Source organism: Erithacus rubecula, assembly GCF_903797595.1.
Source record: "Erithacus rubecula genome assembly, chromosome: 13".
Lineage (NCBI taxonomy): Eukaryota > Metazoa > Chordata > Aves > Passeriformes > Muscicapidae > Erithacus > Erithacus rubecula.
Window position 1 is genome coordinate 9,937,155 of NC_136665.1, and position 25,669 is coordinate 9,962,823.

At 40.3% G+C, this 25,669-nt stretch overlaps 1 protein-coding gene across 5 annotated transcripts in view; it reads left to right on the forward strand.

Moving 5' to 3' along the window:
* The window catches only part of CHCHD6 (coiled-coil-helix-coiled-coil-helix domain containing 6), a 106,985-nt gene that overhangs the window by 17,161 nt on the left and 64,155 nt on the right, over nucleotides 1–25,669 (forward strand). For all 5 annotated transcript variants that reach the window (XR_013775674.1, XR_013775675.1, XM_079316601.1 and 2 more), the window contains exon 5: nucleotides 18,080–18,163. Coding sequence is in view for 3 of the 5 variants with exons in the window: in XM_079316601.1 (XP_079172727.1) it covers nucleotides 18,080–18,163 (84 nt within the window). In the remaining 2 variants the exon portion in view is untranslated. The remainder of the gene's footprint in view (nucleotides 1–18,079; nucleotides 18,164–25,669) is intronic.

The window sequence follows — 25,669 nt, forward strand, 5'->3', positions numbered from 1 at the left end:
CCTGCTTTGTTACTGACTCTTTTTGGTAAACACCCTCTCAGAGTGCAGAAAAGCCCAGTAAGAATTATTGATCCAGGCAGTCATTGTGAGGAAACAGAGATTCAGGGTATTTACTCCTGAATTGAGAGAAGATGCATACTTGAGTGAAATACCTATTTATTATTTATTTGTTATTTACCTATTTATTAAGGAGTGATTTTGTTAAAGAAGAGGACAAGGTCAGCCTGATCTGAGTAGAGGTTATTTGGGCAATATGATACTTGTGTCATTGAAAGGTAAATGTCTGTTTGGGAATAAAGTTGTCTGTAAAAGATTTCTAAGCCCTTGCAGAATGAAGGGGGAAATCCAGAGGGGGCTCATAATGGCACTGCTCTAGTTTCACAAAGCTGGGAGGACTGGGTTGGAGGCACCTCATTTAACTTGCAATGATGCGCTGAGGTTTGAGGATGAAGAGCACCTGGAGCCTGTGTCAAAAAGAGAGCAAATTTTGAGAGGGACCTGATAGAAATGAGGATGGTATGAAGAAGCAAAACCTATGTATTATCTTACAATAGATGGAAATGAGGCCGTTTGTTGGTGTTATCTGCTGGCAGAGATGTTCTGCCAACTACCTTTGTTTGGAACTCTGGCCAAGAAGTGCAGTATGTAATTGTTCTCCTGTTTCTATCCTGACTGAATTCTTAGGATTGAAATTACATTTTTTTCACATACAAAAGCACTGAATTTTTTTCCTTTCTATTATTATGATGAAGGCAATTTTTTATTCCTGACTGTCAGGAATGAGGAAGGGAGGACTATACAGCTGTGTTACAACATACATTCTCAGTCTCTGCTGCACCTGGCTGGCAGCAGTGGCACCTGTTTGAGCAAGATTCCTTTGGCCTAGAAGTATGTTATGTATTTTCTTTGGCCCAAGGACATAGTGTTAAGTGTGTTACTTGAAGACCTCACAGCTTGCTAAGCTCTAAATCTTACCATCAATCTCATGCTTGTTTTCTGTGGTGCTTACCACTGTAGTGGTTTATGTACTTCCCAGATAAGTAGACTGGCATAATATGATGGTCAGTTTGGCTTTCTTCCTCTCAGGAAGAACTGCACTTCCTAAAGAGGTTATAAACTCACCCTACAGTAATTTATTCTTGGACCTTTTTTTCTGAGAACCTGAACATGATTGACAAGTTTCCAAATGTCTCTTCTCTAAATGCTGTTGGTTGAAACACCTTTCATACTAGGCAATTGATGCTCCCATAGAAAGAGCAAGACAGAACTGATACTTGGAACAGTTGCTGGGTTTTTGGTTTTGTTTACAACTTGCTTGAAAACCTTCCCAGAGGAGCACAGAAGTAAACACTGACTCAGTGGCTTTTCTGACTCATCTGATAAAATTTGCTTGGCAGGTTTGATGCTTCCATCATCTGCCTATGTTGTCTGACTCTCTGGAGCTGTGCTCTCACCTTTGTAATTCACTTTTCAAATAAGACTGGGATTGAGATGTCACTCTTAAAAAAAATAAAATTAGTTTATGCAAAGATACAGAGGAAAACAGGGAGTTGAAAACTTCATGGTGGAGGTGATGGAGTTCCATTGCCTCACTCTTGGCTGACATGAGTGAGATGCAATGTGGAAAAAGCTTTCCTTATCCACATAAGGAGAGATTGGTTGTTCATTGTAAGGGGACTGCTTGCAGAAATGGATGTGTGACTTATCTCAGTGGGGCAGGCATGGGAGAAAAAAATAGTAACAAGCCCCATAAGCCTGGGGTTGGGGTAAGAGGGAGAACAGCTCTTCCTGGCTTTGTGCACATGTGATGCTTTTTCTTCTTGTGAGTTTGTTGGCAGGTGTGGAGAGAAAAGATCCCAGCCTGGCAAGTCAGCCACCAGTGTGGCTGATGATTAATTGCCCTTTTTAAATTGCAATTATGTCAGTCACAGAACCCGTGAATATTAATTCCGGATTTGCTGCTTGAAAAAGTGAGCGCTGATGAGACAGGTCCATTTTACTGTGTCTCAAAAGTGAGATAAGTGCTGCAGCCAGTAGTTATTACTGAAAAGAAAGGCTGCTGTGACTCTTAGCTTTGCTTTGTGAGTGTCTTGTTTCTTCTTTTCCAGTGTTTCTATTCCCTTCTTCAGAATCCTCCCAGAGCTTACACTGGATTTTCCACACTGACAGTAGAAGGTGGCAGGCTGACACCCAGAGTGAGTTAATCACTGCAGGCAATATGAGTTACCTGCGTTTGGTGGATGGCTCTCTGCCATTCCTGCTGCTTCCTGAATCCCTTAGAGACTTCAGAATGAAATAGGGATTGCTTTTTTGCTGCTCCAGCTCTTTCCCCTCATCTCAAATGAGTGGAACCGTTCATTCCATTATACTTGAATCTTTTGAGATAATTTTCTGATTGTGCTCTGTTGGAAGGATATTGGCAAGCAAGCATCAGTACACCATGACTGTTTTCCTTTCAGTAATCTTCTTGAATACCTGGATGATGAAAATCTTGGTTGCTTCTGTGGTTTGGGTCTCTCTTATCAGTCCTGATCCTGTCTAGTATTTTCTGCATGAATCAGGACAAATTGTTACATCTTGCTTGTGCTTTAGTTTTCTTGGAATAGTAGTTATCTCAAAAAGTCTTTTCATTTGTTGATTTTCACTGAGATCTTTGAAGGTGAATACCATGGTATGCTTTTAGTAAACAAAAACAAAGCCCCTCAGAACCCTCTGGTGTTTTTTATGCTTTTTGTATTTTAAAGATTTGTCTTTCATTTAAAGCTTCTCCAGGTTTTCAGTTATAAGTGACTTTAAATACCTAGTTATCTCAGCTTGTGGGGCTGGTATATGCTGAGTTATCAAAATGACTAATGATTTGCAAGAAACAGAATTAGATGGTGCAAGTTGCACAAGTTAGCTCCCCTATTTGTTCTTCTTTTAGTTCTACATTTTGTGTGGTTTGTATAAGTTGATTGTTTTCTGAAAATTGTTCAGAATGGAGGCATGAAAGATCTAAAAGTGTTGGGCATGTGAATGTCAACTAATGACTTTAGTTGATGACTGCAGTTGCTGTTCTACTGAATTAAAAGTACTATGTGAAAACCCCATCAAATGCAAGAGATGTGACTTGCAGGCAGCAGGAGGGTTCTTGTAGTTCTGTGTCAGACTGCCAGTGAAAGGCTACAGGAGAATTAGATGCAGCAGAAAACAGAAAAAATTATTTTCGGTTTTTGCTTGGTGTGGTCCTTTCCTGGAAGGCCTCTAGCTGGCAGTTAAATATATTTTGGTAAAGACTTTTTACCAGCCTGGGTTGGCATCAAGAGCTGGCCTAGGACAGCAGGTTCAGTGCATAATTCTGCCTTTTCTGTTTTCCCCATTTTTCAGCTTTTAGAATTGAATGGTTAACTGCTTGTTTTCCTCTGACCCTTTAATTTTGAAAGGCTCCAAGCAGTCTTGTATGGCTACTGTTGCCCTTTGAGGTGAAAATGAAGCATTTTGTTTTATGAAACAACGATGTCTAATAGTGCTTTAACAACCTAGTTAGTTCTTGTGGGTGTAATTTTCATCCTCATTTTCCTTGCTGTTTCCTTGGTGCACTTTGTCTTGACCCTGGTGTAGTAACTGCTTTGTCCAGTGCTTGGTTGATGGTATGTAAATGTGGTTGTCACATGAGGCAGTGGTCATTTTCATGACTCTTCTGAAGAGGTGTCAGAGCTGCCTGCACCTCTGGCTTCCCAAACTGCCATTTATTGGTATGGAGTCTGCCCTTAGAAACCTGTTGGCAAAATGCAGAGTTTTCAGTAATGTCTGACTGATAGAGAAGTTTCCATTGCATTGTAGGACTAGAGAAATCAAAAGCTTCAGACTCTGTTTGGGTATTGTCTGTTTTCCCCAAAATGCTTTGATAGCTTTATTTTGTTATCAGAAACTGAGCTTTAATTTCATGTCGCTTGTCCTTAGGATAATATTCCCTAGCTAAATGGGGACTCTGAACGCTGATTTTAATTAATTGAAGTAGTTTTGAAATATGTATTTTTTGTTCTTAGGTTGTTTCAGTAGGATTTGTTGCTGCAAGACTGTAGCAGCACACATTGCAGACCCTCCCTACAAGACACTGCCAAGACACTCCCTGTTTCAGGTGGCACCCGACAGACAAGTCCATAGCCTGCTGCTCAATGGTGTGAGGTGTGTACACTCCTTCTGTTGACACAAGGTGCAAATATCAACTCTTCATCAAGAAATGCCAAAGAAAAGTCATGTTTATAGAATATGCAGTATTAGAGGTGATTTGCTATTAACAACGTGTCTAATTATCCCTCACAGGGGAATGGTGTGATACTGCAGTGATTTATCTTGAAAAGGAGTGTAAGGGTATCAGGTCAGGACTAGAGATTTGCATTCAGAAAGCTGAGGTGTTTGGGAACAGAATATGCTGATCATCACCATCATGACAGTAGTTTTGAATTTTGGGGACTGAGAATGGAAACTAAAACTTGTAATGGCTCTGTTTTGTTGTAAGAAACTGGCTGTAACTCGTAATGTGACTTGAGAGAACAATCAGTGTTGTGGAAAGCTTGGAAGGAGAAAGGAGTCTGCTTTTGTGTGTTGGTTCCCTATTTGGTGTGTGCATGTTTCTTCCCCAACATCATGTTAGTAGATCTTGTCCTTTTTACATGGCAATTCCAAAGCTTGTGAGTTCAAGACAGGCTTCTCTTCCTTGGGGGCAGTGGTCTGAAAAAAATCCTGCATTTGCAGCTTGAGCTCTGTGACCAGTGTGAGGAGGAAGGTGGGGATGGAGGAATGTCAGTTCATCTGCTGCTTGTCTCCTTTCTGTCAATGTAAAGAGCTTTACAGACACAAGTAATATTTTGCAATTGAGTTTCTCTTTTAAAGACACTCTGATGCTAATGTTGATTTAATAAGGTTCTCTCCTTCTCTCTCCTTGCTTAATTTGAAACGTCTAATTTTGTGCTTCACAGTTCTGAACACAGAATTAGTGAGGGAAGAGGAGCCGGAGGCAGGAGGAGCAGAGTGCCACACCAGAAGTTGCCAGGGGAGATTGATTCAATAGAGTGAAAAGGTGCAAAAGGTTATATGTCCACAGTTCAGAGCAACGTGATGGTGGTACTAATGAGAAAGAGAGCTTGATCCTTTAAAATGTTTTAAGATCTCTGTGGGTGTATAACAAACATTAAATGAAAAAGGGAGCATTAGAGTGTTGGTTTCTTTGAGTGGATTTTTCTTTTGATTTTATATGGATGTAATATATAATATATGACAGACAGGAAGGATAATATTCTGAGATAAATAGACATTTTAAGGTTTTTATTTTAAAGGTTGTTTTGTGAAGTGTGGCATTTATTTTCAGAAATGTTGAGAGGTTATGAGAGATTGTGAATTTGATCTGGCTAATTTATTTTGGCTGAACTTGGATGTGTGTTTTTCCTGCTAGAATTTTATTCTAGTGGAAGAACCTATTGACATCCATGGACATTTAATTCCTTTGTCCTGGGGATAGATGTAAATTCTCCAAAACCACAGTGCTGAAAGATTATCTAAAATATTGTACAAATAATAATGATAGTGGAAGCTTTTTCTTTGCTTCCTGCTTTGTTAGTGTGCCTTTCCCCTTCCTCATAGGAAACCACTCCTATGCAATGGAGTTAAAGCCTGATTTGCCTCTTGCTTGAGTTGGATGACAGTTCTTCACACAACTGAGAGGACAGTGTAAAAGGAGTACAAGATGTGTTCAGCTTAGTTTTATGATAAGCTGCCAACATGTTTCTTTGAAAACCTCATTAAATTGCAATTAAATCCACAGGAAAAAAAATTGGCCATCTCAGTGAATACTTGATAGATGAGTTTGTGGTTTTCAGTGCTGGTCAGGGGCATGGTCTGCTTCTTGCAGTTGGAACTCAGTGAAAGCTTTGGTGAAGTCTGACCACAAAATCACCAAAAAACAGCTGCCAGCACTGGAAGCTGTGAAGATGATCCTCTGCCTGGGTTTCTTTCATGCCCTTGGTCAGAGAGAAATATCTGCTTCCTGATTAAAACTATGTATAAGACCCTCATCCCCCTTTCTCCTCACATTGTTTCTGGTAATAGGACCTGTGCCTTTACCAATTGCTTCTGCTGAATTTGCTAGCTAGCACTGGATTCTGCAGAGTTATCTCAGACATTTGGCTGGGGAGTGCACTTGACCAAGCAGGCCTGCATAAGGAATGAAGCTTTAGTCCAAATGTTAGTATAGATTCTAAAAGAAGCCTGAACCTGCCTTTGAGGGTTTCTTTTCTACTGACCTTCAGTGCCTATAGTGACTAGTCACCAGGAATATTTATCAGATCACTTGCCTGTCTGGTTATTTCCAGTCTATTGCACTGGCAAACTTATTTGATCAATAAATCAATCAATCAACAGGTTCTTAAAATTACTTTCATTGACTTTGGAGGTATAACATACAAAAGGAGTCTACAGAAAATAAATGATTGTATGTGTCCCAACTATAATTACAGAGCAAACAGAGTGGAGATATGTTTGTAACTAGTATCTACTGCAGTAAGTATAGCAATCTGTCTTTAGGGTTCTGTGATGCTGTGTTGTATTGACTCTTTAAATTTGCAAACTCATGGAGCATGAATCTTGGCTCTCTCAGGTTGTCTGACTGCTGTATTTACAGCACACCCTATTTTAAAGCTAAATTTCAAGCTTCTTGCTTTTGATTAAAAGGTCCAGAAATAAATACTTAGCATGTGACATAATTTTTGAGCTTCAGGAGCTTCATTGACAGCAGAATGTTTTCCTAAGGAAAGTTTCTCAAACTGTTTAACTCTTCCTGCTGCACCCAGTCTATGCCACCTTTTTCTTGACAATAGCAAGACCTGGTTTGTGATCCTTGTTGATAGGCTTCCAGGTGCTGCTCCTTCACAGAAAGGGAAAATGCTCTCTTCCTACCCTGAATTTTCCAAGCCATCTGCCTTAAGCAGGAGTGTGTTGCATTGCCCAGTAAATGGTCATTGAATCAGCTTTGAGTTCTTGTAGTTTTTAGAAACATTTAAGCATTTGTACAATCAGAAAACTACTCTTTGCAAATTGAAATTAAATAGAAATCTAAACTTTGCTGGCAATGACAGAGATTTGTGAGTTGCTCTTGATACAGTCATGCCCTGCAGATTCCAATGTAGAAATAAAGAATGCAATTTTACAATAACCTGAAATCCTTGTTGCTGCTGAATTTACACTCCTCTTATTGCAGATGATTTTATTATGATGTACTTGGACTTCATTAAAAGATGCAACCTGGCAGTATTTTCTCTTATGGCAGCCTTGAGAGGAGCAGAGTGTGTGTGTGTATTTGAGATCCACTATATTCTCTTCCTAAAATACAAAGTGGGTTGCAAGTGCTTTGGAAGCAAGAATCAAAGTCTCTAGTGGACATTTTGTCTGTAGCTCAAAACCACAACTTAATTCACAGCCTTTTCATAAGCACTGACTGTGGCCTAGGATGTAGGGGAATGCTGAGGTGAACGTGGAAGTACCTTTACAGAATTGCTTGTAGGAAAATTTACAGCTGACTGCCTGTGTGTCTTAAGTGATCAGAGAAATAAGGGAGGTTGAGATCAAGTTCCTCACTTCTATGCCTTAAATTTCCTGGGTAGTCTCTGATTATACTTTCCATATGTTTTTATTTCATAGGTAACACCTTACTACAACAGTGATTATGTATGTGGACTACCCTAAACCATTTATTTTGACTCTCCTAAAACTTATGTGGTCCTTCCAGTAAGGCTTTGGAATCCACATGATTTATATTGAATGTTAATTACTATATGTCTGTATCACATGCACCTTGGCAGGTTGGTAGCTTGGAATCTGCTCCCAGAATGATACTGACCAAGTAAAGCTGTGTAAAGTGTGCTTTGTGTATGTCTAGGATGAAAGAGCAAGGCAAAGAGGAAAATTTACAAGGCTGTCAAAGGGGTAGAAACAAGCTGTTGTTCAAAAGTGCACCTGATTCTCCACCTGCCACAGAGAATTCATAGATTCTCCACAAAGAATTCATAGACAGAGGATGCACAACCGTGGCTGAAGGCTTTCAAGAATTTTCTTACTTAAGTATGTAATTGCAACAATCTCTCTGTATTAAAAAGCAGTTCCAAAGTCAACTGCATAGCTTTTAAACTGCATAGTGTTTGAGATAATAACTTTTAAATTTAAAAAATAATAGGTTTCTAATCTGGTGGCAGGAAATTTGTATTCATTTTACTATGCTAGACTGTATCCATTGGCTGGTGCCTATAAATGTCTGTTTTGTTCAAGGGCAGGTAAAAATTGTGTGTAGTGTCTGAGAGCAAATGTGGGAAGAGAATTCCTTCTGAACACACAGGGTTCATAATTTTTACTCCTTTGGAGGCACATGGATTGATTATGCCATCTTTATTTTTTTTTTTTTTTTTCCAAAGCAGTGGTTGTGTGTGAGGTACTGTGTTTGACTCAAAAGCTAATATATTTGGTATTTAGGAATCTGGCAAGAGAGAGCTCTGTCCCCATATGCAGGCACAGCAATGAGATTGGGATGTAGGCATGCATAACTGTTATTTCCCCCGTCTGTCCTATCCCTGGAAAGCCATATGCCACCTTTAGGCTAGTGTAATGGGAGTCTGCATTAATGATTAGGAGCTAGAAATAATCCAAGAAGAGTTGAGTGGCCTTCGTTTCAAGCTCTATAAGAAATACCTCATTGACTCAGTCTGAAATATATTCTGGGATAGAAGGTCATAGTACAGAATTTCATTATGCCCTTTCTTGAAGTTTTGGTTGTTGGTTTGTTTTTCTTGTTCTAAATTGGTCAGGGACTTGGAGATTCTTAAGCCTAATAGGCAGAGTAGGAATTTTAAGCAAGAAGGTAAAAATTAAGAGCGAGTTGTTGACTCACCTACTATCAGAAATAAGCATCTTGAGCATACATCTCCAGAGAACCCATGCTCTGCAAGATTTCTAAAACCTCTGAATGCCTTGTCTGTTGGCAGCCTACAAAATGAAATCTGTATGTATGCACGTATAGAAGCGGTGATGGGAAAAGGAGAATGTGGAAATGGGCTGGAGTATTAAAGCAAGCAATGAAAGCAGATGGTTTACTTTGGATTTTATAAAATAGGTCTCTCTTAATTTTGTTTTAAATGAAAATCATGAATGGTCACCATTGCAAACCTATTTGTAGCTGTGCCATAAGTATTAGGATTCAGTTGTCCCTGAATCACAAAAAGGGCCAAGATTTTTTGGCTGCTTCCCATCTTCATGTTTATAGAATTGTGTATGGTCTGTATGCACTAGAGTTAAGCAATTTCATCACAGCCTTCCTTCAAAATTGATTGCTGTTCAGTGACTCTTCCTTCTCCCTCTCTTTTGTCAGTTAGTTACATCTCAGGCTATCATTACATTTCATATTGATACTGCTTCAATTTTTCACTAAACTGGAAGAGTTGAAGAGTCTGGAGTGGCTACTGAATATCTAGATATATTCTTTACTTGAATTCCCATCATTGTGGACCATGATAAATTTAGAGCTGGATTATGATTTAGGAAGAAATGAGTGTTTGCTCATTCAGTGATGAAGTCTGGCCATCAAGATGTTGGAATATGTGCTGCAGAGTTCTTCAGATACTGACATGAGTGCAAAAGTTGTTGCCAACAGCTGTCTTGGGTTTTGGGCACCTGCTGCCTCTCATTTCTCGCATCTCCCACTCTATCTTCCGCTCCCAAAGCTGGCAGTTCCCCTAAAAATACTTTGTGTTGAGTTCTTAAGTAGATCTCTACCAAGCTGGTAGTCTGGATTCCTGAGTCATTGGTCACACTGCAGTGAAATCTGTTCTGTGACAGAGTTATTGACTATGGCAAGGAAAAGGACTTTAGGGTGAGGCTGGTTCCAGTCAAGTAACAAAGTCATTGTCCTTCCAAAGGCCCCTGCCCTGTACTGATCCTCCCTCCCTGCCAATCACAGAACTGTGTTTGGATTGCTCACTGCCATTTTTACATTTCCCCAGTGTGACAGACTTGAGTGGTGTGCACCATGTGTAAGGGTGATGTAGTGTAGTGAGTCTGGGAAAAGCTGCTGGAAATTGCCCTTATGAGTGAAATACGATTTTGGTGCTGTTTTCTCTCCATTGAAAGTTGGTGTGTGTGGGAAGGCATCCCCTGCCTGAATAATCAGTGCTCAAATGTGAAATTTTCAGAAGCACAGATATGTTAGTCATGTAGTTCCCATATCCAGCCAGAGTCTTCCCCAAGTGTCCGTATGAATCCCTAGGACAGAGCTGCTGATTTAGCCTGAGATGCTGTTTCAGTAACCTTCTGCTTGTGATATAGTTAGGACTAATATCTTGACTGGGTTTTAATCTCAAACGATTAAGTCCAGTATTTATTCTGGTTCCTGCTGTCCAGTGGGTTACTTGGGGAAAAAAAAGAAAAAAAAAAAAAAAGAAAAAAAGGTCTTTTCATCAGAAGAGTTCAGAAGTATTGACCAATGTTGTTGAAAGATGACTTGTATCCCAGGGCTGGAATTATAAAACTCATAAGCTGCCATCTGGGAGCTGAAAGTGAAGCTCACTTAGGGAGCAAGGAAACCAGATATTGCTCATTTCTTAAATGGATTGCTTAAACTTCAGAAATATTGATGGAATGGCTGTGTCTCTTGTTACCACAACTTGTAAATGCAGGTCTGCAAAGAGACCTTGGCACATGCTAAGAAGTTAGCAAAACTTAAACCAGTAGCCCTCTTAAATTTTCCTTTTTGTATTATTTTATTAGTGTATTTTATTTAGTCATGGGGTTTTTTTTTCCAGTGCAGCAATATGTACTACTACATATTCTGATTTTCCTGTTTCCATTCAGTGAAGTGAATCTATTCCTATGCTTGGAGTAATAATTTTTCCCTCTGCTCAAGGTGGACAGAATGAGAGGCCTTGGCAGTACCTGCAGAAGACATGCTCTGTGATTAGCAACAGTGTTATTATATTCTCTAAAACCCTAATTCTGCTGCTGTGCATTGTGTCTTACTGGTCACATACATCATAGGGGTGGTTCCTTCTCCTAATAAGTTCTTGCTTCTCAGCCCCTGTCCAGTGCCACTTAGTTTTGTTTCTTTTGTCATGCGAATGTTTGTCCACCAGGAATGTGTCAGTTCATGGCTCAGGCACCCAGGGATGACAGATGTACATCCAATAAAGAGTTAGTGGTGTGCATGACCTACCTGCTGAAATAATAGCAAGCACCATGAAGAGTGCTGTGTTCCTCCTGTCCATCTGCTGAGAATGGACAAACTTGCAATTGCTAAAATGTAAAAACAAAATTAAGCACATCTATCCTGACTGTAAAAATCATCAGGAAGAAAAATGTTATTCAAACCAGGCTTCTGTCAAAATTGGTCAGTGATTACTAGTAAACACCTGTTGTGTATTGGTTTGTTTGGCCAAGGGCTTGATGCTGCTATATCAAACCTGTCTGCAGAAAGGGGGGAATTGGCTTCCCTCAGTTGAAATGTAGATGTTCAGTTCCAACCCTCTGAGCTGGTGCAAGGGATGAGGATGGACGACACACATATCTGATAACACATCATCCCTCACTTACCTGAAGTAGTCACTCTGTGCCATTAAAATGATGACAGATCCCATAAAAATATTACCCTCCACCGTCTGCTCCCTCTGGCAGTGAACTATGACCAAGAGGAAGATTCTTTGTGCCCTGTCAACTCCCCTCAAATAAATAATCATAATGAAAAAAGGCCAGCCATTCTGAAGTTCCTGCTTAGCCAATGTGCTGCTGATTGAAGGTAGCCCTGAGAGGCAGGGAAGGCTTGCAGCCCTTTACAGCAAATGAGAGTTGTGCCTGTCTCATAAATGCCTTGGCTTCAAAAGGAGGTGGTTATGGGCATGAAATGTTTATCATCTTGTACTTGCTTTGCTGCTGCTGTGTTAATGTGTAAGTAAAAAGTAGTAACAAGTAAAGAAGAGGCAATACTGCAGCCTGCTTTATCTGCTTGTCTGCACACTTAAATAGGCTCGTGGACAAAAGAAGGAGCAGGTGGAAGCAGCTTGGCTTTGACAGGGTTTGAACTGTGATCTCAAGAGGTTTTCAGTTGCCTGTGAAGGGGAATCTGGTTGGAAACCTGATCAGTCAGCTGGCTTTCTGTTAGGAATCACTCTTGTAAATTGTCCTTGGAAGATGGTGACTTGCTGTGTAGGTCACCTTGTGCGTTCAGAAATGCCCTTTAAAAGTTTACTTGTTCTTGGCACGTCATTGGAAGCAGCAGAGTTGTTGACCACCTCCTTTTGAGTGTGCCCAGCACTGCCACATTGTCTGGTGCATGTTGTGTATCAGCATCTCTGACATTGTGCAGCACCTTGCATGCCTCCCTGGAACTGGCTGTTTCCCAGCTGCCTTTGCTTAGCCCCCACCCTAAGTGGGGGTCCTGCAGCAGGCTGTGGGGACTTTGCTCTGGCTTTGGTTTACAGGGTGCATGTGCTTTTGTTTTGCTTTATAAGCATAGTTCCCAACAGGGGACAGCACTGCATTGCTTAAGATGCTTGTCATTTTAAAGGAACTTTTCTAAACTTGTCATCCTAAAAGCTGTATTGCACAGCAGCAGGCAGCCTCCAAAAATCACTAATTTCCCTTTTTCTTCTCTTTCCCTTTCTATCTTGTGCTCTCTTTATTCCAAGCCTGTGGATTTGGATGCCTGGGTAAGCTCTCTTTTTTTTCCTGGTTCTTGCTTATTCCAAGTGTCATATTGTTACTGCGTGTGTACAGATTGTTATTGCTGAGCACAGATGCAGGATTTTATTTTCTGTCATTACATTTTAAAAGGTGTTCAGCTAGAAAATTGCATATTATTTCCTCCATAAAGATTTTCACTGGTTCCTTTTGTGTAGCTTACAGCTGCTGAAACCAAACTTGGTCTGGTGATGTGTATTGTTGACTGAGAGAGTAGCAGAAACAGGAGGAAATGAAGGTTATACCAGTATTGCTTTTTAAGGTCATGAGTTGCATCTGGTTTCTAAAACAGAACCTGGTCACCTGTCTTCAATAGAATGAAAGGTAGGACAAAAAGCCAGTGGTTTTGTAGGCCTGTTGTCTGGAATAGTGATTGCAGACAGCTCCTCGGTAATGGTGATATTTCTGCTGATGCCAGTGGAGGTTGAGACAAGGCTCCCCTGTGGCTACTTGCTTGGTGCAAGCCTTCCTGTAAAGTTCTGCTATTCAGTCTTGGGCCTGAAGTGCACAAATTGCCTCTTACTATTTCAGTGTTGCCCTTTCAGCTCTGCCATTCCCTTTAGACTTGGCCAGGAACATGCCAACTAGCTAATTTTGGAGTTAGCTCTGTTCTTTAGTGAATTGCTGTCAATTCCTCCTTCTCATCTTGGAGTCCTTAATAGCCTTTGTTTTTCTCCCCTGCCACCTGGACTGCTACCAGGACTGGAAGACACTTGGGAAAGCATGAGGTATTAGAATTTGCAGTTGTGAAGTGTGGCAAGCTGAGGTGCCCAGCCAAAACATCTCTGCTGTGCTGCTGCAGAGATGTAACTGTGTACCTTTGGGGGAAGCTGATAACTCCTCTGAGCAAAGACAGGATGATGTAGAAAGTAGGCATTTGATAGACTTGAGATCCTTGCCTTTATCCTTGTAGCTTATTTCCCTGCATTACTTCTGAGTGATTATCTAGGCATCGTCTTGCTCGTTTGTCTGTGAGTGGTGGAAGTGCTTTGCCAAGAAGATAAATATTTTTGCAGTAATCTTGCCAAGTGCTGTGACTTGCCTTTCAGGAAGTACTTTATAGGCTGAGGTTTGGACCTTTCTTCTAGCTTGAGTTGCTCTTTGCAGAGAGTGAGTTTTTAGGTTTTTTGTCCTCCAGTAGAGTCTTCTCCACATCCTCTTCCCAAATCCCAGAACCCAAGCAGTACTGGGGAGAGGTGGTAGCTGTCAGCTGTGGGCTGTGCTAACACTGCACTTTATTCCTGGGTGCCACATTCCTTACTATCATCTGACCCTGCCAGTAAGCCCTTTTTTTTTTTCTCCCCCAAACAGATTTCTGCCCTAGTTTTCATGTTTAACAAGGTGATAAGGTGAGACTGTGATTAAAAATAATAAAAATCTGGTGATATTTTGGAGTGTCACAGAGCCAAAGCTAATCTGGGAATGGTTATAGCTAGAGTGAAGCCCAGCTCTACATCAGTTCCACAGTCTGATGTGTGGCATATTGGTGTCAGTTCAGGACAAGGCTAAGAGTGTCTGGTTTTGTTCATAGAGAATGAACCAATAATATTTCATTACCTCAATTAGGAGCTTGTAAAATATTTCTTTTGGCCTGTCTTTCAGCTAGCAGGCCAGTGCTCGAATCCTTTAGTTGAGCCAGTATGTAATGTATAGCTTCAGAAATGGGCTAGCACTATTTGTTTCTAAATGGGTTACTTGATAAAGGGAGAGAAGGAGGCAGAGAATCACATAACTCTGCCCTGGCTCTTTGTCACTGTTCAAAGCAGCACTGAGAACCTGAAAAACCTTGGGCTGCAGAAAAAATGTGAAGATAAAGCAAAGGAAAAATCTGAAAGAGCATCCAACCAGTCCATGGATCCATGCCCATGGAAGCTGTAGCAGTGTGTTAGTAGTATGCCTTCATTGTAAGAATGGATGTGCCTTTTGTAAGAATCCTTGTGAATTCTGGAGATTCTTGAATATTTCTTGAATACATCTTATAGCTAGCTTTTATACAGAGGGCAGTGGCCAGTTGCATACATATTATTTTATAAATACATCATCTTTTCTAAGTTTTGAGTGCATTCCTGTGTTCTATAGCTGAGTATGCTCTTTCTTCCCTGTTTTGTTTCTGTGTTCATACTTCTTGGACATCACACTGTCTGTGTTCTACACATCTTAGGTGTCAACTTTGGGCTTTGGTCACCTCTTGCACAATATGTTCAAACTCCAGTGTAGCTGTGCAGCTTGGAAGTGAAATGCAGCTTTCTGATATCTGATTTTCAAATCAGTGTGTTATCATGTGCATGTTTTCCCTTCTCCTTCCTTTTTTAGTTCTAAAGGCCTTGTTTCAAAAAGTGTATTGATGCTTTGTTTGGCACTTGGAATCTCAATCCCCTGTGAAATTGTAATCATCTCCATAGCAGCCAGTTCTGTCTGGGACATCACAAGCTTCTAACTTCAGGTAGGGAATAAGCAGCAGGACGAGAGAAACTCTTAATAAATATCCTATATTCGTTGAAAATGTCCCTTGTTGCCTAACCCAGTTTGGAACAGTGGATATTTCAGATGACACATGCTCTACTATACCCTTTGTACTTCAAACATCATCATAAAGTGTACTAAAGTTTTCAGTAATAACAGCTGGGGATAGAGGGAAACAGAAAGCAACTTTGAAGCAGACCTGTCAGGAATAGAGTGTTTCTCTGCATACTTCAATGCACTGAAACAGCAGCAGCTCTTGAAAACAAGTAAGGCATTGAAAATATGTTTATGTTGCAAGTACAAGGTTTCTCTGTTCATTATACATTATGGGTGATAAGTGGGACAATGGAGAATAATATGGGAGAAATTACTTAGGGGGAAGAATGGGGAGTGCTTTTGAGGTTGTAGTCTGCAGTTGGGAGATCGAGTTTTGGTTCTTTGACCTCAGTTTTGCAGGACCCTGGGGAAGTAACTAACAGAATGTCTGCTGCAAACAGGGTGCAGGGTGCATGGGTGTGGAGGCATTACTCACAGCCAGCTCCAGTGAGGGAGGTCAGCTTGGCACTCCAGCACACCCCTAATGTGCAGAGCAGCACACCCCTAACGTGTCTGCATCTCAGCACCCTACTTGAGAGATTAGGTATTGGGGCTGTGTTCCCTTCCAGAGGGTTTGTAGGCATCAGTGTGCTGGATTTCTTGGTGAATGATGTCAAACAAACTCACAGGTTGGAAAGTTGAATGAGTGTGTGGGTTTGTGATCCATGTCTTGCCAGAAACAGAATAAAGCCTCTTGCACACTGGTATTGTTGCATGTATTGATTTTGTACTTTCAGAATATACACTATCCCAGGAGACTAGCACTGATACGTAATCATTTAGATTAAACAGAAGCTTTCTTGAGCTTATAAGAATTTATTATTTGACTCTTTTTTTTTTTTTTTTTTTTCTTCCATCCAAATCAGGTGGAGGGATCAGTATTGTCTCACTCATTTCTTTTCCTTACTTATTTTCCCCTTAAGGAAATGCAAGTCACTTGTGGAATATTCTGATTTTATTGGTTTTATGCAGAAAACCTGCAGAAGAATTGGGATCCTTTGGTCATCCACCAGACCACCCCACCTTCTTACATCTGTTTCATTTTATTTGAGATTTCCTTTACTGTGTAGAAGATTGGTTCAGAGAAACAGCTATGTTTCTCTTACCAGAAAATGGTTATAGTTCTGGCACTAACAAAGTACCCATTGGTGCTCCTAATGTTGCTGTGATACTTCCCTTGTCAGGCTGCATGTATGGGGTAGCTCATTCTCATCCCTCTCCCCATCCTATTCCAGCTGGTTTGCAGGTGGGAAGTAGCATGGCAGCTATAGGTTAAAACAAATCCAGAGATTTTGCTTTTAATCAAGTGCCTTTGAGAGAGAGAAGATTTAGATATGAGTCTCTATTGCTTGTGCTTTATCCTGGTCCTATTTTCTGGGATAGCACACATGGAAACAAAAATATTTATTTTTCTTTAAAAACAAAGAAATTCACATCACCACCACACCCCTGCAATCTTACTATTTCATATAATCCTTTTTTTGCTTGCTTATCAACCACCCTCACTGCCTAGATTGAAATCTCTTCTAAGCCCTATTATACCACTGTATTTCCATCAGCAGGGGAGCAGAAAGAAGGACATGCACAGCAACTTGCTTTCAGATGTAATTTTTCTCGTTAGCAATGGCTTTTGGCCGTAAAATGACAGGTCTGAGCCCACAGGGACATTTCTGTCCCAGCTGCTTAATCATGTTGGACCAGCATTTTCTGTGGTCATAGCATCATTAGGAGTTAAGAGAGTGTTGCTGGGATGCTCTGGGCTGGCAGGGTTTGTGTCCATGTTAAACAGGCTCATCATTCTGACTTGGAAAGATGTTCTGCTTGCTGTTAACTTCTGTGGCCCCAGAGATTTTGAGGTGGGATGGATGAAGGTGGGGATGAAGAACAGCTGCCATCTTTTCTTGCTATTGTTCCTTGGTTTTTTTACACTTCAAAAGTTTGATTCAGTTCCATCAATGTCACGTTTTCTTAATGCTGGTTCAGTTTAGGGGTGGGAATATAGTGAAGTGGTGCTGGCTGTAGGGAGCTAGAAGGCTACAGCTATTGCTGTGCCCACACACACTTTTTAATTGAGCACTGTTTAGCTGATGAATACCAGATATACTGTTTTGAAAGTGTTGTGCTTATAATTTGGAAGATAGAAGAGAAATTCTCTGACAGCCATTCCCCTCTGAGTCTGCAGCACCAGCCAGCGGAACTCTGAGGGTGCTGATGGGGAATGCATAGAGAGCGTGTGGAGAGAGCACTTAATTATCTGCATAGTCCTGTGTATGTCTGTAGTAGAGAAGATTTAATCCTTAAAAGCTTTTGGACACTCCAAGGGGCAGGGGTTTATAAAGAGGAGGATTTGAGGGGATTTGGTAGGGGTTTTTTTTTAAGGTAAGGTGAAGAACATTTGAGTAATGACTTTCATGATTCATGGAAAAACAGACATGGATAAGATGGAGTTCTGAAAAAGGGAATGGGAGAAGTTCACCTTTCTTATGATTATCTGTTTTCATTTAATAAGAAGTGTAAAACCAAGGATTTGAGTTCAAGTATGATGCTAATGAGAGCATTTCAAACGTCGGGGGATAACCCAAAATGAGCTGCAATTCTAAAGGTTTGCAGTTCCACTGAGGGGGATCTCATGCAGGAGTCCTGAGCAGTGTTTTTTTAATTTTTTTTTTTTTTTTTTAGATCCTTGCAGTCTGCATTTCACATGCTTTCCTTGCACTAAATTATTTTTTTTTAATTTCTTCTTCTACTGATGCTGTTTTGTTGTCCTTCCCAGGCTATGCAGCTGCAAGTCAAGGAGGCAGAGTTGAAGCTGCAAGAGGACTTCTATAAGGAGCAGTTGGCCCGCATTGAGAAGAAGGTAAGGCTGAGTTGTCTTTATTTCTGGCCCCTGCCAGATCTGTGGGGATCCAAAAGATAGAGAACCAAGATGTGTTGTGCTGCAACCTGGAACTGTCAGCTGACAGTATCTTTTCTGCCCCCTACCCCTTACGTAAGTGATGAAAAAGCTGTACAAATCTTTTGAGCAATTTACCTTTGAAAGATAAAGGTTTTTATAACTGGATGATTTTTTAAAAATGATTTCTGGTAGTTCAAACTATTATCTTTTTCACCATGGGATTTAGATGAAAGCTAAATTGAAAAAAACAAGTGCCGTGTTTTTTATTCCTTTTGTTAAAAATCCTTTCCTTAATAAAAAAAATAATCAACCACCACAGCATAAATTTTGCTATAAATATGAATTAAAGTTGTATTATTAATTTTTCTCTGGGGAGCCAAACAGTTCAAAGAGTGGTGCTGCAGTACACTGCCTGCTTCTTGCTGGATAAGCCTTTGAAATGAACATGATTTAAAGAGACACTGTCAAGCATCTTTTAAGCCTGAAATGACCTTTGAAAATCCATTTAGGGATTTGAATCTTTCCCCTAAACGTGGGATTTGCTTCTCTGTTTAATTGTTTACCATGATGAGTTTTTAAAAATTGATGCCATAAAAATAGGAGCAGCCATGCTGTTCCTTATGAACTAATGTGTTCTTCACTTCCTGGCAAAATGAAATAATGTTATAAGTAGTCTTTATTTTTTAATAAATGTGGAGAATAATCTTTTCCAATTTGAAGCAATTAGACCTCCTGACAGGGAGCTGCATACATTCGACTTGTAGTTGTGTTGTATGTGACTAAAAAGAAGTGCAAACAATGAAAAGGGTGGGTTGTAAAGAGACAGAGAAATCAATCAGTTTTACTACCAATATGTAGCAGGATGGTGAGGATGGAACATGGGAAAATTGTAGATTAGAGAAATGGTAGGAAGTTGTTGGCATATCTATTCCTCTTTTCATTCCCTCCTACTGTATGACTGTCCATGCTGCATTTTTTTGAGCCATCAGTGGTAAAACATGCCTGTGAGCAAATTCACATGATACAATTTTGCAACAGTTTAATCCGTACAATTCATTAAAAATAAACTATTAAAACTACCACTCAGTGTTACATTCGTATTTTAAATTCTATTTCTAGATAATGGGGATTGTTCAGTGAAATTGCAAACAATCTAGCAGCTATCACTCTAATTATCACAGTTGTCCATATGTTCATAGGCAAAGGGAATTTTTGCAATTTCTTGGTCCCATGCTGTTTGCTTCTATTATGTTCTTCTCTCTGGATCTGGTTTCATGAAGTGGAAATTGCAGGGAAAACCTGTGTGTCTGTCCTTTATGGACAGTGGAGTGGGGAGCAGTTTGTGTCCAGGTTTCATTGTCCTCTTTTTGAAATCTTTTGTTGTCATTTGTGTTTTCAAGTCCATGTCCCTTGCTACAGGGACAACTTTATAAACAATGTGATGGATATTTTAGTGCAGGGTCTTCTTGGGGGAGTAAGGTGGGCTGCCCATAGTCCTATTCAAACTGCAGAGCTACAGAAAAACTGCTAGTTGTTATGTGTACAAAAGCAAACAGATAAAAAGAACAGGTTTTCTTTCCTCTCTTAAAACACTGCATAGTTTCTGACCCTTAAAGACTAGCATTTTGCTGGTAATAAAATAGAAGAATGCCTCCAACCGTTAGTCTGGATGGGAGTGGGAGGTGGTGGGGGCTAGAAGGGAGAGGAGAGAAATGTACTTGAAACAGTGTAATAAAGCTTAATTGTATTAGTTTTGAAAAAGGTTTTTGATCTTCTCTGAGGATAATTTTATTCCTATAATGGTTGGAAAGATGGAAAATGCAGCACGGAACAATCTTTTTTATTAGCTGTTGCTTTTATATAATTCTGCTTTTATTTGTTGAATACACGCAGACCTTGACATTTATTTATTTATTTTTCCTTCCACTGTGCTAAAGCTTTCCAACTCAGGCTTAAATATATTTTTATATATCTGTGTATGTGTGTGTCAATATTAGAAAAAAACTGTCAGTGAGGGGTGGTGGGGGAGAGCTCTGAAATATGATTTTGCTTTCTCTGCTGTTTTAAGTGGGGATGGTCACTTGAAGTGTGGTCACTGGTAGTTCAGAGGTGTTTGGCTGTGAGTGAATGAATATGGCTCAGTGTGGAGTTAGCAAACTGAAATTTCTCCTTCTAAGGATCAGGCTATCAGGAATTCCCCTCTCTCCTCCCCTGCTGTGCCCAGGTTGGTTTTGTCCCCAGTTCTGCATAATGACAGAATTCAACAGTAGGAGACTTAGAGATTTGTTTTTGAAGGATGTTTTGAACTATTGATGTTAAAAATCCAGTACCTTCACAGTAGGATGCTAAGAGTAATTGTGTTGCATACTCCTTACAACATAAGAGTTGCTTGGTGAATCAAACACACAGACTATCTTGTTTCCTCTGACAGTGGTCAGTTTGCAAAGACTTTGAAGGAAGAAGAAAAACCATCACCAAAACAAAGCCACAAAGAAAACTTTTGGAGAGCAGCTTTGAGAAGAGTCTTCCTAAATGTTGTCAGTTGGAGGTAGACACATGCCCTGCTGCACGAGAGTTTATTTTCATTCAGTATTTTTATTCACTGAAAGCTGGATTGGTGCCATTGTTCTTCTATGCATCTCAGGCATTTTTCCTGTAGCTGTGTTTAGCTCTGTGCTTCCAACATCATGTACAGTTGTGTGCCACAGGTTAACTTATATACTCTATAAATTCTCTGTTATCGGTTTCAAATATTTTTTTGCATTTAATATCCTTCATGTGAAAGAGATAAAAGAAATTCTCCTCATTATTCATTATCAGTAGACTTCTGTTCCCTCTTTTACCTTCCCATTAAACTGAGCTGTCCATGCCTTCAGCCTCTGCTTGTGTGAATGATTTTTTTCCAGGTTTCTTATTCTCCTTGTTTGTCTTTTGGCACTTTCCCCCCTAGCAGCTCTGTCTTTGAGATGTATTGACCAGAATTGAACTCAGTAGTTCCCTTGAATGTAGCAGATTGTGTGAATACATTATCCTTTTATTTTGTAATCTCTGAGAGAGTACTGTAATCTACTGGACAGAGCACAGAATTGGGAGGAAAAACCTGCTCATTTTCTAATAGCCGTTTCTCTTTTGGGAGTTTGAAACAATTATTTAGTCCATCTATCTCAGTTATTCCATCTATGTGATGGAATAGCTTATAATGGGAGGGCAAAGTGTTGTGAAACAGTAAAGCTATAAAAATGCTAAAAAGGCTTTACCTTTAGTTTTGCATGAGGTGAACTAGGGGTATACTTTATTTCAAACAAATCTTGAGAAACTCAGTTTCTCCAGACAGTCCTATTACAATTTTCACAGGAAAAGGCACATATAAAAAAATAATTGCAGTATTTCAGCTTTTGGGGTTTTCCCTGCATCTTCTACTAAAGCACTGGAAGAAGTGAGACAGTGAATGCAGCAGTTGTGTGTCACAGTAAGGATCCATCTAGTTCAGTATGCTGGTCCTGGCTGTGACTGAATGTCCAGAGGTAACTGTTGGCACTGACCTGATGGGAAAAGAGATTGTGGTGTCTCCTTTACTGGAGACAGTCAAGGAGCATCTGAACACAATCTTGTGCTATGTGCTCTGGGATGACCTTTCTTGAACAGAGAGGTGGGACCAGATGACCCACTGGGGTCCCTTTCAACCTGACCCATTCTGTGGTCAAAGTAAGTTATGGGGTGTTTGCCCCAAATACTTTGACCATCCTGGCTAGTAATTTTTGGAACTTCTCATGTATTTAATCCTCAGGGATTTGTGAACCAGGACTGTGTGCACAGGGACTGTGAATGTGTGTGGCAGCTGTGTCAGAATCACTGTTTGGTTCTCTGTTTCTTTGTAGTGCCTGACACTTGATTTGCACTTCTGACTTGTGTTGAGCAAATGCCACACACTGCTGCTACTGGCAGCATTCCGCTGTTTTGAGTGCAGACTTAAATATATACAGTGGGTGTACTGGGATTAAACCAACGCTGGGATTAGTTGCTGGGAATATTCTTCCCACTGCACCCTTCTGTCGCTGTTTGATTAGGAATGGCGAATAATGCAGCAACACAGGCTTCATGCAGAAAGCAGAAGCAACAGCAATTTATTGAAAAGCAATTTATTGAAAAGGAATTTATGTAAGATATCGTGCAAAAAAAAAGTAGGAAAGACTCATTGGTCCAAGAAGGCAACACCTCTTTGAAATCATGCTTTCTGCAAAACATCACGGACACTCACACGGCTTGGTGGTCAACACCAGGTGTCTGTCTGAGTTGTTCTTTATTCCTTCTCTTGTTTTGTCTCTGAGAAAAATCCTCAGCCTGGGAAAGCTCTGAGCTGGAGCTCAGAAAGCCAACAGCCTGGGAAAAATCCAGGTTGGATTTTTCCATGAGCCTTCAGCAGTGTCCACATCCTTCACTGTCAGTCTGTCAGGGGTTGTGTGTGTGGGAAGGGATGGTGAGCTTTGTTCTGCCTGCAGTGTGGTGCATGCTTCTTAGAGATTTTTTTAAAAATGAAATTTTATTGAGTAAATTTCTTGCAGAGGATCATTACACTGGTAAAATCCTTAATCTTCCTCACTTTAACTCTGATAGTTTGTTGTAGCTGTATGTTTCTGTCTCTTGGGATGCTTATATGTTTTTGTTTTGGAGTGTCTGAAATATTTTGGTAATTAGGAAAATGAGAGGGAAAAGCTCCTTTGAACTGACTGTTTCTAATATGACTCTGTGTGATGGCAGGGTTGGAGCTGGTGATACAGACATTCCATTCCACACCTGTGTTTCCAGTGTGACTGTCTAATCTCCAATAAGTAATCCAGTAACGAGACCTGACTAATTTATTATAAGTGGTTAAACTTCTAACTCTGACTTGTTTCAGTAATTTTACATCTCATCCATGTAATTTGAGTTATTTTGTAGAATGTGTATCTTCTCTCAACTGTTTTGAATGAGGTTTTGTACTGTAGTGTTCCTCTGGGTGGAAAGAATGAGAGTTAGACTAATAACCTGTAGGGAGAACCTTAGACACACTCAACTTGAGAAGCTCAAGATGATGTTTTTTCATGCATTTGTTTGTTACTGAGAAGCAGGGAGGGAGATGGAGGAGCTTATTGGTAATAGTTAACACATATACTGCTCAGAACTGGGATTTTTATTAGGGATTTTGTGTATGCTTTGTCCTGCTTTCTCCAAGTAGCAGAAACATCCTTTAAAAGGTATAATAAGAAAGAAGTTCAGTCTCTCCTGGAACCCTTCAGCTGCCAGGAGATTTCACTTAGCATATTAGTTGTGTACTTTCTCCCAAGTAAATATTTATTTGACTCCTTTTGCTATTTGGCCTCTTGCTGAGTTTAACGTGACAAAAGCTAAGGGCAGTGCTATACTACAACAAAAACACAAGCAGCACTTTGGAGTAGTGTAAAACAGCAGAAAAAGGCTGAAGGTAATCTTGGAAGATAAAGTTCAACTCCTTGCTGTAGATGATGCCTGTTCTTTGTTTGGATTTTCCTAAGCTCTGGCTCCCACATTATCTCTTGTTAGGTGGCTGTGGACTACTGTGAGCAGTGGGTGCATTAATATGCAACGTTTTTCTGCTTGTACTTTTTCAGAGCAGTAAGTAGCACAAGAGGTATTCATAAGCTGTAGAGTATTTGTGTAAGTGGGAAAGAAATGCATTGAATACATACCTTTTTTATTAATAAGGTTGACTGCACCTTTTTCTCTGCTTGACTTCACAAATCTTGTAATTTTGTGTGTGGTATTCATCTTGTTTGGTTTGTTTAAATTAATCTCTTCTTGCCCTTGTACTTCCCGTTTAATTCATGTTTGTAAAGCATTTAGGATGTGTAAAGAATGGGAGGCAAAGTTATTTTTGTTTGTTATTCTTATTGGCCTTGATCCTTCTTCTTGGAGCTGTCTCCCACTTTGGTGTGCCAAGGTCACCCCTACATGCAAGTCCATTGTCATTTCTGGTTTATGGCTGGTAACTTGTCTCAATAAAAAATTCTGCAGAAAAAAAAGTGATAGAAGCCTGAAAAATAAGCCTTCCAGAAGAATATGTTCATGTAGGATCTTCATAATTGATTTGAACCAGATTCTGTGGGGCTGTACAAACTGATTTCACCTGGTAAAGGTGGGAAGGGATTTCTGTTGAAGGGGATGAGATATCCATTCCTTGAGTTGGGATGCCAGACTTGTCTATATCCATGAGACCTAGGGATCACTTGCCCACCTTTGAAAAAACAAACTGTGTTCAGTGTTATTTCCAACCAAACCCTCTGCCCTCTCAGTGGGAGTTTAAGATTCAGTGCCCTTTGATAAATGAGTTGATACGTCCTGGCAGGTGTCACTGACACCATTTGCTTTCTCCTGTAATGTCCTGGGGCTGTGTGTGAGCTATTGCCATGTGTGTAAGGGCTGCTTTGTTTGCCTCCAGTCATTCCAGGCACCAGCTTGCTGCTCTACCCAGTGCTGTGGGTACCTGGAGGAAGAACAGCTACGTGAAATGAACTTCTGGTCTCAAAAAATCTGTTTTCCTTTCAGAAGAATTTCTTGTCCCCATCTCCATAATTGAACCTTAAAATATTCTTTACAATTTCATTTTCATTTCTCATCTAATTTGTTCAATTCTCTATTCATCCCCAGCCCTTCCTGCAAACCCTTCCTCTCACAAACCCACCAATGCTTTATTTAAACTTAAAACTTCTATGATCCAAAAAAACAGTTTGCCTTTCAAGCCAATCAGTAGAGCAGTACAGCTGAGCATCCAGTTCATCAAACTGTTGATTTAATCTTCTGAACACAAGAATAATCCCCAGTGTAGTTTTCTGAAACAGGTTGACAAGATCCATCCTAATCATTCAGATGACTTCCAGTTGCTCAGGTTGCCTGTCTGGATGCTGGTCTCAGGTGACAGTGGCTCTATCAATCTCCCAGGGCACAGCCTCTGATGTTTAGAGAATGGAAGATCCTGTCCTGTATGTGAATTAAATTTCTGAACAGGAACAATCTGAAAAGGGATCAAACCTGAAATCATCTGAACTGGTTCCTACCTTCTATCCTCTTCTCCTTTTCAGTTTTTCTTAGGCATTAAATGTCATGCTAGGGTAAGAGCATGACAGGGAGGGCAACATCCCTGCTTTCTGTGGGTATCCACAGAAAGGGCTGACCAGCACCTTTAGAGGAAGCTCCTGGTGGCCTCCCTGTCTGCAGGGAGAGCTTCTTTCCTTGGTGCTGGTGGCCAACACACAAACTGACATCTAGTACCTTGTGCTCAATTCACCCATTTAATGGCTTTTTTTTGTGGCAAGCTTTTGAAGTTTGGTAGTTAATATACCTCAGTGCACAGCTTTTAGAGATCAGATAAATTGATTGGTAATTTGATGAACTCAAAGAACATCTATAATAGGGTAACTAAACCGTGTTAGATGTCAGCACAGTCTCTCTGCC